Genomic DNA, 16,273 nt, shown 5'->3' on the forward strand with positions numbered 1-16,273 from the left:
ATCACCACACTTCCAAGATGTCATGTCAGCTGACCATTCCAAAGACTCCCAGAGAATAGCATCTTTATGAGATTTGCGTAAAAATAAATCCCGTAGAGTTAATTCATGTTACAGAGGCTTAGTCCTGCAGGAAACTGTCTCTCTTCCTTTATTTCTTTCGAGGGTACAGCCTGTCCCTGCTAAGCATACTTGGATTTGTAGGTGGGTGGGGCATAGCCTTATTACCTTTTGGATGTATTGTTCTCCAGGGGACACACTGACAAGCACACACATGCTCTGGGGACTACAATTATTTCTAGATGTCACAGGAGGTCAAAGAATAGTAGAAAAAAACCTCACAACTCTTGAAAAAATAAACCAAGATATCACTCATTTTCTTTCTGGCCAAGAAAAAGATGTTGAGCCCCCTTTCCTAGCAGCTGCTCCTCTGAAATCAAATCAGTGCTTACAATGAACCAGTAGTTACTCAGGTCTTGGGCAGTCCTTCTGCATAAGCAACAGTTCAGCACCCCAAAAGAGTAATATTGACTGAAGATCTTTCAAATACTAGCAGCAGTTCAGCACAGGCTTTGTCTTCCTGTGGTTTAATCTCAGCTTCTTTCTTCAAAGTCTTGAGGCATCACAGCGAACATCCTCCACCTCTTGCTCAAAATCGTCATGTAGAGAGATACATTTAGAGTAACCTCTTTGTTCAAACTGTGAGGTCTTAGGGGTAGAGACTGGCATTTCATGATCTGGATGTGAAGTCTGCTATGAAAAAAGGCTCTCATCCGGGGCCTCTGAGCAGTGCTGGAAGACAAGCACTAATTACAGAGGTGTCATCTTGTTATCTGAGCAAATGACTGCAACACCTTCTTTTTCCTTCTGGCTCTTCTTCCAATTCGTTGCCTTGACTTAGCTTTATCTTACATGTCTCAGGAGTTATATTTGTATGTACCTAATGGCCACTAAATATTTTCAGTGAAAAAGCGAAGTGGGAAGAGATGGAAAGCCAGTGCTTGCTCCTCCTACACTTCATCTTTACTCAATAATTTTTCTGTTACAAAATCTTTGTTTTTCAAAGACATGGACAATTAGACCTACTAAACAAAGCAGCGGACTAAATATATACATACAGGTATGTGCCTTTTTGGTTCCTCTTTAGAGGTAGGCAAACTAAGACAAGGCAATAAGCCCAACTAGTGCCCTAAACACACTCAAGGATTTTAAATTCACTTGATTTCCTTTTCAAGGTTTCAAGTGAGCTCACAAAGATACAATTATAATGATAGAAGAGATTACAGAGCTCTTTGGTCATACTGTATGACCTTTTTACTAACTGCCTAAGCAAAGTTTAAGTCTCAGAATATTTGAATAGATAATAACGCATTTTAGGAATCATGTAGTTTTCTTTGTTCTTGCCTCCCCCCTTTTCTGTAGTCACAAAACTTTCAATCCCTTCTTACTGCCACAACACCTCTCTGCCATCAAACATTAAAGGCATTCATTTCTCTTTTCAGGGAGGGGCCGTGAGGGGAGGGGTAGAGGGAAAGTGAAATGCGAAGAAAGTGCTAGATGTTCACAGTAATGGTTCCTTTGGCATTTTAATTTTTATTGGCTATTTACAGCTTCAGATTATAGCTTTTTTTTTCCTGGGGAATAAACTGTCACATCAGCAAACTACAGGGAGATTGATGCAATTAGCATAAAGATATTTTAAATGTCAAAAAGAGAAACAGTTTAACGATTGAAGGGATTGAGGGAGTGGAACTGTGCTTTGTGATTCAACACAGTTCAATTAAGGTAACTGATGGCAAAACTTCTGTTTTAATGTTAAAAAAGTTACAGCTCTATGTAAAAGAAATTTCATGGGAAATTTCATGTCCATCCTTCCAGCTCTTCTGAACATAAAACGGCCACATGAGAAGTACATCAAAGTTTTTCTGCTCCAAACAAGTTAGCAAAATACCCTGTTTTATAAGCAGCCTGCAGCATTAATAATTCTAAAATATTATCGTATTTTTTAAACCTTGACTGTTACTGTCTTTCTGATTTATATTCCATAAATATGCTAAATCAATATTTTCAGGCAAACCCAACAAATGTGATCTCTCCAGAATAACTTTCAGCCTATCAAATGGGAAAACTGAAACCCAGACCTGGAAAAAAAAATTCAGAACATTTTTCATGACTATTTAGTTCAATTATATTCTCTCTTTTTTCCCTGAATTTCAATGGAGAGCACCAGTCAAAGTGGGGAAGAGATTACAAGTGATTTTTGAGCTTCTCGCCGAGCCAGAAGTTCAATGATTTGTTCAATCTTAACTAGAGGCGTTCGGCCACTGTAAATTCCATAGGGTCCAAGCAAATTTACTCCATGCAAAGCATGTTTGCTCTTAAAAAAAAAAAAAAAAAAGTAATCGAATGCCATCCTAGCATTTAAACTTATTACATAACTCTTTTCCTCCTTTTTTGCAGTCGGTGTGCATGGCATGTGGAAGCACGCACTACGCGTGGGGCAAAGTCCCCATAAAGAAACTTCGCAGTCCAAGGACGGCAGCTGTCACCCTGAGTATTTTTCTAGGCAAGAATAAGGCAGGCACTCGAGTCCACCTCAGGCTTAAGGCTCAACAAACAAAAAGAACGATGCTCTGCTGCTTCCAGACTTAGAGCCAGGGGACGAGTTGAGGGAAGGGGTTGCAGGCTGCGGCTCAGAGGGAGCGCGGGTGGCGGAGGGCGAGAGCCCGGCCTGGAGCGGCTCTGATCGCCCCAGCCCTTCCCGAGAAACTCGGGGAAGCGTTTTCCCGGCGTGGGTGAGGGGCTCCGGGTCGCCCTTTCTGCCTGCATTGCCCCCGCACGCAGGACCCGCCAGCCTCTCCTCCCAGCCCCGGCCGAGTCTCACCTTGCTAACACGGGATGGGGCGGCGGGGGGGGGGGGGGGGGGGGGAGGCTTCCAATGTTCGCCTTGGCTGAGACGAGAAATGTTCAAAATCAGGATGACCTACCTTCCCCTCACTGAAAATACCGCCTAGGAGTCCAGAGAGCCGGAGGAAGAGGGGAGAGACAGGTCGAGGAGGGGGACGGGGTGGGCGGAGAAGCGCCCCGTCCCTGCGCACCCGCCGACCCGCTCGCACTCGCAGGTGAGCCCCGAAGCTCCAGCTCCCGGGGCTGCAGCTACACATCCTTCCCCCAGAACAACAACAAAAGTATAAAAGAAATCCATCCCATACCGCCCTCCCTTTTCCTCCACGGACCCACGCGCTTTACCTGTTTTTATGCCGGGTTTTTAACAAATTCCGTCCAAAAGGAGCCATGATCCCAGGGGCAGAAGCATAACATCAGCGATCCCCAAACAATTCGAGGGTGTTACCTTCTCCCCTATTTTTTTTTTTTTTCCCTGAGCGCCTTGCAGTTTGTTAATAGTCACTGAGCATAGCGATGAGCTGGAAAGTTGTGCAATTTACTGCTAACTTTGAACTCCGGCTTGTTGCTGCTCCTGCTGCTGCACCTTTGGAGTCCTGCCCAGCTGCAAACTTGAAGGAGGCGTTTAGGAGCAGGAAAAAGAAAGGAGGGAGGGAGGGGGAAACACGCACTTGCTCTTGTGATGTGAAGTTATGCACAAAACTTGCTAACCTTCAGCCTCGCCACCCTCAGGGCACCAGCCAGCAAGTGGGAAAGAAGGGGTTTTTGCCCCGGTGGGGAACTCTGTAAAAACACTCAACAAATGGATTGAGAACTTCCCCCGGGAGGCTCCAGCCACTCCAGGTCAAGTCGTTCAGCTAAACGCCAGCGTTAATGAAGGGCAAGCAACAGTTGCCACACCAGTTTTCGATACACAATAACCTGCCTTTTCAGTACCTCTGTACAAAGTATGGGACAAGTGAGAGGGAGATGAAGGGGAAAGTTAGACCACTGTGGCCCCTTCGCCCTCTGGATTTTTAAGGTAACTAGCTGTTTGCGTGAAAGCCTTCCCAGACCAAAAGCACCTCCAAAAACCTCTTAAGCGTGGCCTAGCAGAGAACAAGTGAGGCAACAAAACGAAAGGTTCAGTTCATACTGCAACGTGGCAGGACCATTTTTGTTATTATTTTAAGCTGGCTACGCCAAAAGGGAAATGAACGCACCCTACAGTTCCTGTTTGCTGAAACCTCCTGGGAATGAGAGATTCAGTATAATGCTTCAGAAGGGAAAACTTTTTAAAGCTTCAGGAAAAAAAACCCTACTTTACTCCCCTCAACCTTCCTGCCTCGAGTTCGGAGCACAGCAAACAAAAGTGGACTTGTTATACCCCAAGGCTGATGGTGATGGTTGAAGGTCTTGGGGCCAGTGGGCAGGTGAGGTCCCCAGCCCAGCCCTGGACCTCTGCTTTTTGTGGTTATCTTAGCAAGTCCATGTTAGATGCAAATAGCTTTTTTATTATTATTATTTATCATGTATTACAGGGCGATTTCTTTATGTGGCTGCCCAAATGTGCAGCACAAGAGGGAATTGTTTTGTTAACCTGGGAAGACTATCAAATAGGAGTTGACCAGATTAAGGGCATATCTAAAAAAAAGGCTGGTTTTTTTTCTAAAATTCCCCTTTCCTCCTTTAGTCAGGAAAGACACAGCAGCCCAAAGAAAACAAAGCAAAGGCCCGTTCCATGGGTTACCTATTACTGGCAGCTCTGGGCATACCCCACATATTTTCAGTTCATTCCCACACCTCTGAATTCTCTGAGCTGTAACTACAAAGAGAGGGACCAGAGCCTCTTAAAAGGCTTGTTTGAGTAATCATAAAAATAACACTAAAATAGGGAGGCTGAAATGAAACAATTTTCAGATTTCTTATCCTGCTGCCAGGGGAGATTTTAAGTAGTCTGATTTTGGCATTATGAACATATTCCCAAACACATTAAGTATATAGAAGTCTTTCGTATTGCTTTGAATGAGGTTATATAGGCTACGATGAAGGGATTTCTGCACATCTAAAGGGATGAGAAAAATTTGGTCCCTAAGAGATGTTCAAGGCGTATTTGGCATAAAATTCAAATCACTGTAGAATTTCCTAGAGAATAAGTAATATTCAAATAACTTTTTTATTGTCAGAAGTAAAATGAAATAGCTTTATCTACAGAATATTCACTTTTCATTATGAAAATAAATGGGAGCTTGAAAATATTTGTAGCTAGTTTTATTACTTCTGCATAGTCATCTCACAATTTTATTCAAATATCAAAATACCATGTAAATTGTTCCTCTTCTACTAGCAAATGCAGAATAATTCTCAGCCAAAGATATTTAATGTGGGAACTGGGTCCCTCCATGCAAGTAAATCAAAATATTTCTTATATTCATGTTGCTATGCAAAGAATTTTAGGAAAGAGTCCAGCATAATAAGCAGACATTTTCCCCACAGCTCAGAGAGAAGAGGAGGCTTTCACTCCATGCACTTTCACAATTAGGCCAACTAAAACCAGGAAGAAAGTAAGTGGGTGTGTGATAAAGCCTTACAAAGTAATAAAGGAGTGAATCCTAAGAACAAGGAACATTGCTTTTTACTGAAAAAAGAAGACCAAAGGGCATTTACTCTATCATAAAGAGGTGAATACATGTTGTTTCACTTGGTATTCAATTTATCTGTAGAGCACAAAAGTATCTTAGCAGGCAAAAAGACTTATTGACTTTGTAGAAATACATAGAGAAAAACATAAAACAACCAGAGATTTAGCTCTTAGCAGCAGAAAGACATGAATTTCTATTCCTCAGCACAAAAACCAGTCTCCGAAAACAGCAGAAATAGTAGCAAAGCATTTCGGAGGGACAGGTTAATTTTGTAGGCAATGTTGACAAAACAGTTCAGTTAGCTCACCCTTAAACTTCCAAAGTGCCTCAAACTGTCTGTATCTGTATGTACATGTTCTTAATTTTCTTTAAACTCCAGCTCTAATCTTCCAGGAATATTGGGCCAACATTCCAAAACCAGGGCCCTAGTGCTTCCCAGCATGCCACGTGGAGATAAAAAGCAACCACAGCTCAAGTCTTGAGTGTGATCACCTTCTAATCATACTTTCTTCATGGAAAAGTCTAAAAGGTGAATAGCTGGTAATATCTCTTTTTGCCCGTGAGCTGTTAAGCTCAGCCAAATTGTTCTCCTACATATCTTCCCCCTAGGAGAAGTAATGAATGAACGACAGATACTTCAGTTTGTAGGACTTGGTTTTTTTGAAAACACTCCATAAATACATATCTACTGAACTTGAGATCATCAGAAAGACATGTCAACAATTCATTCTTCTATTTAAAGGAGAAGGAACAGGATTTATAAACAACAGAGTATCACTTGCCACCTGGGTAAGCTCACTGAACAATAAATCTGGATGCAAATCTTGGGTGCTTGATCAGAAAGCTTCAAGTTAATGAACTAAAATATTTCATTTGCTATCTTCCAAAGCAGCTCACACTCAGCGTTGTATACACCTGGAAAAAAGTACTACAGCATGGCAATGCTTTAAAACCCTACTTTAGCACAGCTTTAAAACTCGGCTTTAACTGTATCAGTCTATGGGTAACGTTTCAAATGAACTTCTTACATGCAACAAGGAGCAGCTGTGCTACTGCTCTCTCCTCACCTTTGTTCCCTCTCTTACCCACCTCTTGGTTCCAGTGCCAATTTTACAGAATCTCTGGGGTTTAATCTCATCATCTGCTAAACTGACGCAACTCACTCGAATTCCAACCCAGCAACAAAAGTTCGTTCCTTCTGTTTGGGGCCAGTTGGTGAGGTGAGTTGGCTAACCTTGGGATCAGACAAGATCAGTCAGACAGTGTGATTTCCAAAACTGGTACTGGTGAAGGAAAGGAGTTGAACTACAAGTAGGACTAAGAGAATGAAAGAAAGCAAAGTGAAAGCAGAACTTGGAAACAGGGTGGTGAGAGCTAGAATTTCTCCTTTGGTTATGTGGTGGGGCAGCTTGGCAACTCAATGAAATCTATCCTGAGTGGGTTTACATGAAATTATTTAACCTGATCTAATGGCTTGCTGTCCTTAACAGTGGCAAGGTTTCATTCCTTTCCCACCAACTACAGACTCTTGACCCTTCCCTTGTGCCAGGTCTGGTTGTCAACAGGCTTTGTGCTCACCCATTCAACTTTTGAAATGGATGGAAACCTAACTTGACATGGAAAAGCAAATAAACAGCATTTTGTTGGACTGAGGTGCCAGACAATTGGCAGGACTGGCATGTGAGGAGAGAAACAGGACCATGTGGCCAAGAGTGTGGGCAGAGATGTGGGAGGAAGACATCCTGTCTGAGCAGACTAGAGCAGCTGGATTGGCTCAGCCACATTGTGTAATTTCATTCTGGCTGCAGCAGTGACCAGCTCAATGAAGGCAGCAAAAGCCAGTTTAGGAGCAAGATAAATTGCCTATTCTTTTCTCTAGATTACTGTGCACAGGCTGCTCCTTGTACCTTGGCTCTATCTGCTTAAACTATCATAAATATTTATGTCTGCTTTGAGTGCAGCCAGGTATATGAATAAAAGACACCAGAGTAAATGGTCCAATAGAGTCAGCGCTGGGATTATAACTGGTTAAAAAGCAGGAAACTGGGTAATTTGCCTTCACAGAGATTGTGGATTTGTGCTACTCAAATTACTTACTCAAGATTTGCAAAAGGGACTCGAAGACTGGTAGCTGATTATAAACTAGCAGGTGAAGGTCATGTTGATCAGTGCAGAGTAATATACTGAGAAGAAAATCTAAACAAACCTTTAAATTAGCTGTCACATCTCAGAAAAATAATTTCTTTGGGGCAGTTCACTCAAAACCTTAGGTCAATGTTCTATACCGGTAAAAAGAAACCCAACCAACCAAAAAAGGAGAGTTAACAATTAATAAGAAAGGAAAACAGGAAGAAGTGGAGAAGATCATTATGCCACTGTAAACTTTCATTTGAAGTCTAGACTTCAAATACAACAGGTATCCTATCTGAAAAGGGATAGGGGGGATGGCAGCAGAAAACTTTTCATGTATAGAACAGATTAATTAATATATCAGGAGAAATTAAGTGGAGAGATGAGACACTGAATCTGAAGAAAAGAACATATCTCATTATTACAAAAGAGGTCTATAATAATCTATGTAATGGAGAAAATAAATAAGAAACAGTCATTTCTAACAGTGCAAGTACAAGGGTTTGCTGAAAGAAATAAATGTAAATAAATGACAGAACTGCCTTATGACTGCAAATGTCAGGGAGAACAAAAGTGTGATTGAGTTAAAAAAAGAGACTAGGCAAAACCATGGAGTATGTGGCTGATAGAGGTCACAGAAATCCCTGAGTTCCTAGGTCCTTAACACCTCAGTCCAGCTGCTTCCCAAATCTCTTTTTCTTCTCCCTTCCTTCCCCTACAGCTCACTAACTACTGACATAGCTGCAAGTACAGCAAACCTCACAGGTTCACAGGTTACTTTTGACTTCCAAATTAGGTCCAGATGAAGCATCACTCCAGCTGCAGTGACCATTGTAGAAGACTTCCATGCAAGGATTTTCCTGTGCTTTAATACAGCAGTAAACAAAATGGGCAGCTTGTTCCCCCGTAAGCAGCTTTTAATTCAGTACCACAGAATCCAAGTACTCCGAAGCACATATCTTAAGGCAGGGAGTAACTCCCCAGATGTGGAGTCATGTTCTTTGCATATGACTGTCCCACTCAGCACATTCTTAATCCATCCCCAAATCTTTTTCTGCCCTTGCTTTCATTAGATACTGAGACAATATCCTGTCACTCAACATGCCATTTTCTCCGACACTGTCCTCCTTTATGAATTCTCATTCTTTCTCTAGCATATAAACGTTGGTCAGTTAAGTACATGAGCAGTCTGCAATAAAGAGGCTCAGTGAGCACTGCGGTTTATGAAAGAACACTATTCTGTCTATTGCAGAGACCATGAAATATAAGCTTTCAGCTCTGAAAATCCTTGATTACCTGATGCTAGGAGTAAAATGGCTTTTTGCCTTGGTTTTATACATTTCCTTTAACATGTGCTAGCGCCTATTACACAAGGCAGGCCATAATGCCAGCAAGGTATTTGGTGTGATCTAGTAAAGCAGCTCGTCTGTTAATGATCGGATGTAATGTGACAATTTTTCTTCTCTTTTTGTCTTTTCTTTAACTCCTTAGCAGATCCCTTTTTTTTTCCTCTGTGATTCTGATGAAAATGTGTTAAGAGATATGAACTACATTCTTAGCTCCTACAGATTTGCACAGTAATCATGGAAACAGCAGAGCTAAATGATCTATGTAATACTGTACATCATTTCGCTTTTAATCCTCTTATGAAACACATCACATAATTACTTTTCATAGAGTTTTTGCATCATGCTGCAACAGTATTTTGTTATTATATCCTTTGGTGTGAGTGCCTGACTTAGTAGCAGCTCTGACTACCACAGCATCTAAGTTAAAGAAAGCAGTTAAGATGAATTACTGTGTCCCAAGTTGCCATACCTGGGTCACCAATGATTGGTGTAGAGGATTTGTCACAAAAATCTACAACTGATCTGAGCACAACATTAAGAGCCCTAGCTCAAAGTGTATCCCTCCTGACAGGCACACTGGAAACACACCAAAGAAACCTGCTGTTGGTGGAAGGGTTTAGAAATTGAATCATAGAATCATAGAATAACCAGGTTGGAAGAGACCCACCGGATTATCGAGTCCAACCATTCCTATCAAACACTAAACCATGCCCCTTAGCACCTCATCCACCCATGCCTTAAACACCTCCAGGGAAAGTGACTCAATGACCTCCCTGGGCAGCCTGTTCCAGTGCCCAATGACCTTTTCTGTGAAAAATCTTTTCCTAATGTCCAGCCTAAACCTCCCCTGGAGGAGCTTGAGGCCATTCCCTCTTGAGGAGAAGAGGCACAAAGAAAATAATTTCCTATATTTAAAAAAATGACAAAAATGCTTCCTTGGTACAAATACAGATACAACAAGCTATGTGACATAGTTGACATGCTGGAGGGAAGGGTTGCCATCCAGCAGGACCAGGACAGGCTGGAGAAGAGGGCCTGTGTGAGTCTCATAAAGCTTAACAAGGCCAAGTGGAAGGTCCTGCACTGGGGTCAGGGCAATCTCAAGCACAAACACAGGCTGGGCAAAGAATGGATTGAGATTAGCCCTGAAGAGAAGGATTTGGGGGTGCTGGTGGATGAGAAGCTCAATATGAGCCAGGAGTGTGCACCTGCAGCCCAGGAAGCCAACCGTATCCTGGCCTGCATCAAAAGAAGTGTGACAAGAATGTTGAAGGAGGTGATTCTTCCCCTCTACTCAGCTTTTGTCAGACCTTACCTGAAGTACTGCGTTCAGTTCTGGAGTCCTCAACACAGGAAGGACATGGATCTGTTAGAGTGAGTCCAGAGGAGGGCCATGAAGATGATTAGAGGTCTGGAGCACCTCCTGTATGAGGACAGGCTGGGAAAGCTGCAGTTCTTCAGCCGAGAAAAGAGAAGGCTGTGGGGAGACCTTCTAGCAGCCTTCTAGTACTTAAAAGGGGCCTACCAGGGAAGATGGAGAGAAACTCATTATTAGGGAGTGCAGTTAATAGAACCAAGGGTAGCAGCTTTCAGCTGAAAAAGGGTAGGTTTAGATTAGATAATAGGAAGATTTAATTTTTTTCTGTGAGGATGGTGAGGCTCTGGAAAAGGTTGCCCAGAGAGGTCATGAATGCTCAATCCATGGAGGTGTTCAAGACCAGGTTGGATGAGACTTTGAGCGCCTGATCTAGTGGAAAGTATTCCTGCTTATGGCAGGGAGGTTGGATTTAGATGATCTTCAGCTTCCCTTCTGACCCAAACCATTCTATGAGTCTATGAAATATCTTTCATGAAAACTTTTCTGTTTTTTTTTCTTTCAAAGGACATGCCAAATTTGCATAATGTACTATAACCTACTCCCATTAGCTGAAAAATGCTGCTAATTTTTATGCTGCCTACATGCAAGGATAAGCAATAATGGCCCTTGCAGCACTAAATAAAAAAAAAAAAAGATGAGCACAGAACTTGTAGGTAAGTAATTGACAGCACTATTTTCAATTATTTGAAGACTTCTGAACACACAGAAATCAAAGGAATACAGGCAGAATCTGTAGAAATATTCTCAGAACAGTTCATTTGACTTTAAACCTCCATTAATGATGATATGCTTTGCACTTCATTATATGATTAATAAAGGGAACTTTAATTATATGCCTTTTGGCCTGTAATGTTAATGTCCCATTACTTTCATATTTCATGGTTTTCTGAGATTATTCATTATTTAATATTTCATTTTTTTGGTAATTTAAGTAGATTTTACTGCATTTAGAAGAACTGACCTTTGCAGCTGAAAATGATTTTCAGAAAGAAACAAGTCTCCGAGTGTGCTCTTGGGTGTTGAATGAGAACATCTTTTAGAGATAAATGTCTGAAACAATTGCACCTTGGAGGTGTGCACTACTCCAGTCATTACAGAGGGAGTTCTCATGTTCTTCTTTAATGCCAGTCCCTGAAATCCTGTCAGTACCTGCACCCACTAAGCCTATCACTTTTCAACTTTACACCAAAATACTTGATATTGTTTTCCTGATGTACACTTCCAGCATGTCTGTTCTTGTCTTTCTGCACAGAGAGAGACATCTACTCCAGATGTCAGCTCACATGTGGGCCAGACACACATTACAATACAACCCCTTCATCCTTGCTAGATTCCAGCCATGACTGGAAAATACTCAGACCCTACCTAAAAGGCAGAAGAACTCCATCCCCACAGTCTGTTTTCGTGAAGAACAGAAAAAAATATTTACAACCTCTACACCCCCTCAACCCTATCTCCTCTCATCTAGGGGAACGTGGAAAATATCACAGACAATACCACAGTGGTAGAAAGCTGCTGTTTCATAATCTTATACTGGCACACTGCCACTTCATGAATTGCTTTTGAAGGAAGTGAGGGCATCATGATGAATAAGGAATCTTCTAATGCAGAACATATGAATATTCTACACTGAAGCAGCTACTAAATCATTCTCTCACTCCATTTCTTATTAAAAAAAAAATCAGCAGGGTAGGAATATGCATATGATATAATACATGGAGAGAATTAAATTCACATTTCTATGTGTATTTTTGAAGTTTTGCATTGAAAACAGTGGGAATTTTGTCTGATCAAGGTCTTCTTACACAAATGAACAACTGCAAATGTGTTAGGAAAGACTGATCTCTAGGACAGTGAATCACAACTATTTTGTCTCCTTAAAGAGAACAAAAAAACCCACCCCAAACTCTTGAGACTGATCAGCAATTCATATCCAAAAGAATTTTTTACTTTCATCCTACCTGGAAAGCAAATTTATTGCACAGAACATTAACTTAAGAATAAACCTGGTGTTGAGTTCAGAATAAAGCAATTCAAATAGGACAAATTTAAGACACAGAAATGGAAAAAACAAACAAACAAACAAACCTGTATTGAGCTTACTCTCCAGATGTGGCAGAATATTTCATACTGTATTTTCTAGCAGCTTTGTCTATTTTAAGTAAAATAATACAATCAAAACTACCTGAATCCTTCAGAAATCTAAGACACATTTGCTCTTTCATAGATACAGCATTAGTTCCAATATGGAATTTAGGTCTCTAATGAAAAGTTTAGGAGGGTTTTATATGCCTGAATGTTTCTGACAGAGATGCCAGAGATGGCATTCTAGACCAGCTAATATCAGGAAGATTTTTAAAGGGCAGAAAGCCATGTGCATGCTTGCATCTGACAGACCAAAAAGAAGCAGCAGGATGAGACAGTTTACATAGCAGAGACAGGCATGTCAAGACATACGTCTTCTCCTGAAGATATTATCATGTATTGAACCAGGGTATATTCATCACGATGGAGGAGAGTTGTCTTATTGTAAATGATTGACCCAATGAAACTCTTTTGTGCTTCTTGGTCATGTATATATATTTTTCCAAGGTAATCGATTAATTATTATTACAGCAAGAAAATTGCCCAAGGCCCAGGTACCCAAACTCTAGGGGATAAAATGACAGCACCCTGCTGGTATCCTACTTCCTGAAGCAGTGTGAAGGAAATACAGTTATCTAATAAAAAGGTACAGAGGTTTTGCCTTAGCATTGCCTCACTCAAAATCCACAAAGTAGTTTAATTATTTCCTTCTGATTTTAATATGTATGGACACTTTACTATTTATGTCTAGCTCCCTTGTGCTAGAAGATGCAGCATTAGGAGGAAGGCAGTCAGTCTTTGACTGTGACTATGACTGACAGTGCAGGCCTGTGTGCTGCCTTGAAGGCATTGTTCAAAAAGAAATCTAGTTGTTTAGGTACATAAATCTATGACCAGGACTGGTATACAATCAGCTACGTATCCACAAAGGGTATGATCTGGCAAGAAACTGCTACTGCTGAGTATTTAAGCACCAGCACAGGTACAGCACTGCAAATATGAATGACACCCATCAGCAGTGTGGCCAGGGAGGCACAGCTGGAATGGTTGTTACGCACAGCAGAGAAGTATCCTATTCTGTCCTCCATGGTGAAAATTACTGTTAGAAACATGTATTGAATATGCCCCTGGTATGAGGGCTGAAGGCTATGTTACGATGGTGCTGGTGTCTGCGCACTATGAGCATTATAAAACACCACTGCAAGCCCTGTTCCACAAAGTACACATGATCATCCAGCATAGGCTATCTGATGAAGTAAGAATTATATCTGAACTATCTGTTATGAATAAATATGTAAATAATAGTCAACTCCTTACCTTCAATATTCATGTTTCTGAGAAAACTTAGAAAGTAGTAAAATTGGTCAGATTGTCCTGTGTTCTCTACTAAGGTCAACAAGAGTTGAACATCAGAAAACCCACAATGTGGGTTAATCAAACGTGTCTGCCACTTTAATTGAGGCTTTGGTCTGTGATGCACATCCTTCTGTGGCTTTGGACTGTATGGAGTAGGAGCTACCTATAATTGCTGTACCTGCATAAGCCTGCCATAGATAACATGCCACACTTGGCAAATTGTTGAACTCCTTCACACTTTCTAACACCCTGTAGCTCTATATGGATGCTATTTAACATTATCCTTTCTGCATTAAGACCTCAGCTAGCTGTTCACACAACAGAGGGATCTCACCTGTGTAAACAAACCTTTTCTCTTTGGTGTACGCTGAAAAAGGGGCAGAGAGGTTTACTTCCAATGCTCTACTTTGCTTATAAAGATATGACCTTATGGACTGAGACCATTGCAGCTAAATGTATGCAAAGCTATCCTTCAGTTGTTGGAATCAGCACCGATTATCAAGCTGTCACCAGTTACCAATGAATACAGCTGGAGTACTTGTTCATCCAGGAGAGACTGGAGACAACAGGAATAAAGAAGGAAGAAAATTAACTTTTCTCTTTGCTCTAAATATTTATTCCTGATTTTCAAAAGTTTCAGTGTTACCTAAATTGACAATGTGAAATATTCCAGGGCACCACCAGGTAAGTGTTCTTCAAACCTACTCATAAACTTTGACTGTTAACATATTTTCAGTTATGTCCAAAATATTCCATAGATATCTCACTAAAATAATGAGTTGCAATCCAGGCTTCACTGTTTAAACCAACAATTCTTGTTCCTCAGTGTGGGTACATGAAATTTACAGATACAGACAAGCTTAAGTTTTAGCATTTGAGTCACACTACTCATCTTCTTAAAAGCAGGCATGTATGGAGGTGTTTGCAGGATTGGAGCTACATCATGGAGTGATTAGAAAACAGTTCCCTCTGGGTTACAATTAAACATGGCTCCAATAGCACAAATCAATGTACCAAGGAGGGTGGTTTGAAGCTGAGATCATGTCTACAGCACACGGCATGTCTGACATCACTGTGTTAATCTGGGGTGTGAGCGCTCTGTGCTTGCTGAATTCTCTAGTGTACCTGCAGTTATAACAGCACAACTGCTCTCTTGCCAGTCTAACATATTTCTGTTGGGAGGAAGAGGGGGGGAGAGAAAGAGGAGTGAGTAAATCAAGGCTTGATGCCAATATGATATGCATGGTGATTGAAGATGTGTAATTATTCTCATGATACCTGTCCAGGAGGATGCACTGCTCTGAATGGCTTTGATAAGGGATAGTTTTGATAAGGGATCAAGGCAAAGATTGCAGCTCTTCTGCATTACCAGTGAAAACAAGGCTGGTATAGGTTGCCACAAATTACAAACATTTTTTTTTCCCAGAGCAGTGTTTATTTATGACCTGGATTCCAGTTTAGACATGGCTATAGTTAATTAATGTTTGTAAAGCACTGAAATTGAAAGGTGCTATGCAAATGTAAAATATTCTTCAGATGCAAAGCCTTATTTGATTTTTCAGAAGGGCTGCTTTCAGTTATATTTTTGCTTATGTTATAAATGATTGGTTGCCTGTGTTTGCTGTTGTAACATGTATTCTTATTACCACTTTGTCTGTCTTTATTGGGATGTCTGCTTTTCAATCTCCAAGGAATTTCTTAAATGCTATGCATGCAAATTTCAGTTCACAGATGTGCAAATTACACAGATGCTTTCCATCCCTCATAGGTAAAAAGGCTGGAAGTTGCAGAAAGGGTGGATACTCGGAATGTACATGTTGGCAGAGTACTGAAACCACAGCTCTTTGAATTCATATGTTGCTTCTGAGGATTACTCCTAAATCAAAACCAATCAGATTTAACAATGATATTTTTTAATGGTCTACTCATAAATGGTCAAACCAAGCTCTTTACATATGAAGAATAAATTTAAAACTAGTGTTTCTGGCTTGCTTAATGAAAATTTCTGAAGAAGATAAGAAAAAATAATTGAATAAAGGAAACACTTCTATGAAATGAGACAGTGATTTTTAGCCTTTTCTTATGTTGCATTAGAACTGTGGAAGACTATCCATGAATCTTGAGGCTCCCTTTTATTAAAAAAAAAAAAAAAAAAAAAAAGATTATTGGTGGTTAGAAAACCTCTACGGTCTCCTGGCACAGAATCCGTATCTGGCCGAGATGAAGGTCTCAGCATGATCTTACTGATTTACATTAATAATAACATGTTGCCTCTCTGCTGTGCACATAAGAAATATTCCTCAGTATTTCTTAATTCAAAATCTTTTCATGCCTGTGTGATTTCTAAATAACTAGTTAAAGTGAAATTGCCTCCTGAGTGCAAGGAAACAGCACATTTTTTTACGAAATTTGTGAATGTGGCAGAAAAGACAAAATAGAATGATTTCAAGAGT

General features: G+C 40.7%; 1 protein-coding gene across 1 annotated transcript in view; it reads right to left on the bottom strand.

The window, feature by feature from the left end:
- Positions 1 to 3,641, bottom strand: part of RASSF9 (Ras association domain family member 9) — a 30,392-nt gene extending 26,751 nt beyond the window's left edge. Inside the window, exon 1 of the mRNA XM_069858409.1 lies at positions 3,247 to 3,641. Within this exon, the coding sequence (XP_069714510.1) occupies positions 3,247 to 3,293 (47 nt within the window). The 5' untranslated portion in view covers positions 3,294 to 3,641. The remainder of the gene's footprint in view (positions 1 to 3,246) is intronic.
- Between the last annotated feature and the right edge of the window lie 12,632 nt (positions 3,642 to 16,273).

This window comes from Phaenicophaeus curvirostris, chromosome 1 (assembly GCF_032191515.1).
Source record: "Phaenicophaeus curvirostris isolate KB17595 chromosome 1, BPBGC_Pcur_1.0, whole genome shotgun sequence".
Lineage (NCBI taxonomy): Eukaryota > Metazoa > Chordata > Aves > Cuculiformes > Cuculidae > Phaenicophaeus > Phaenicophaeus curvirostris.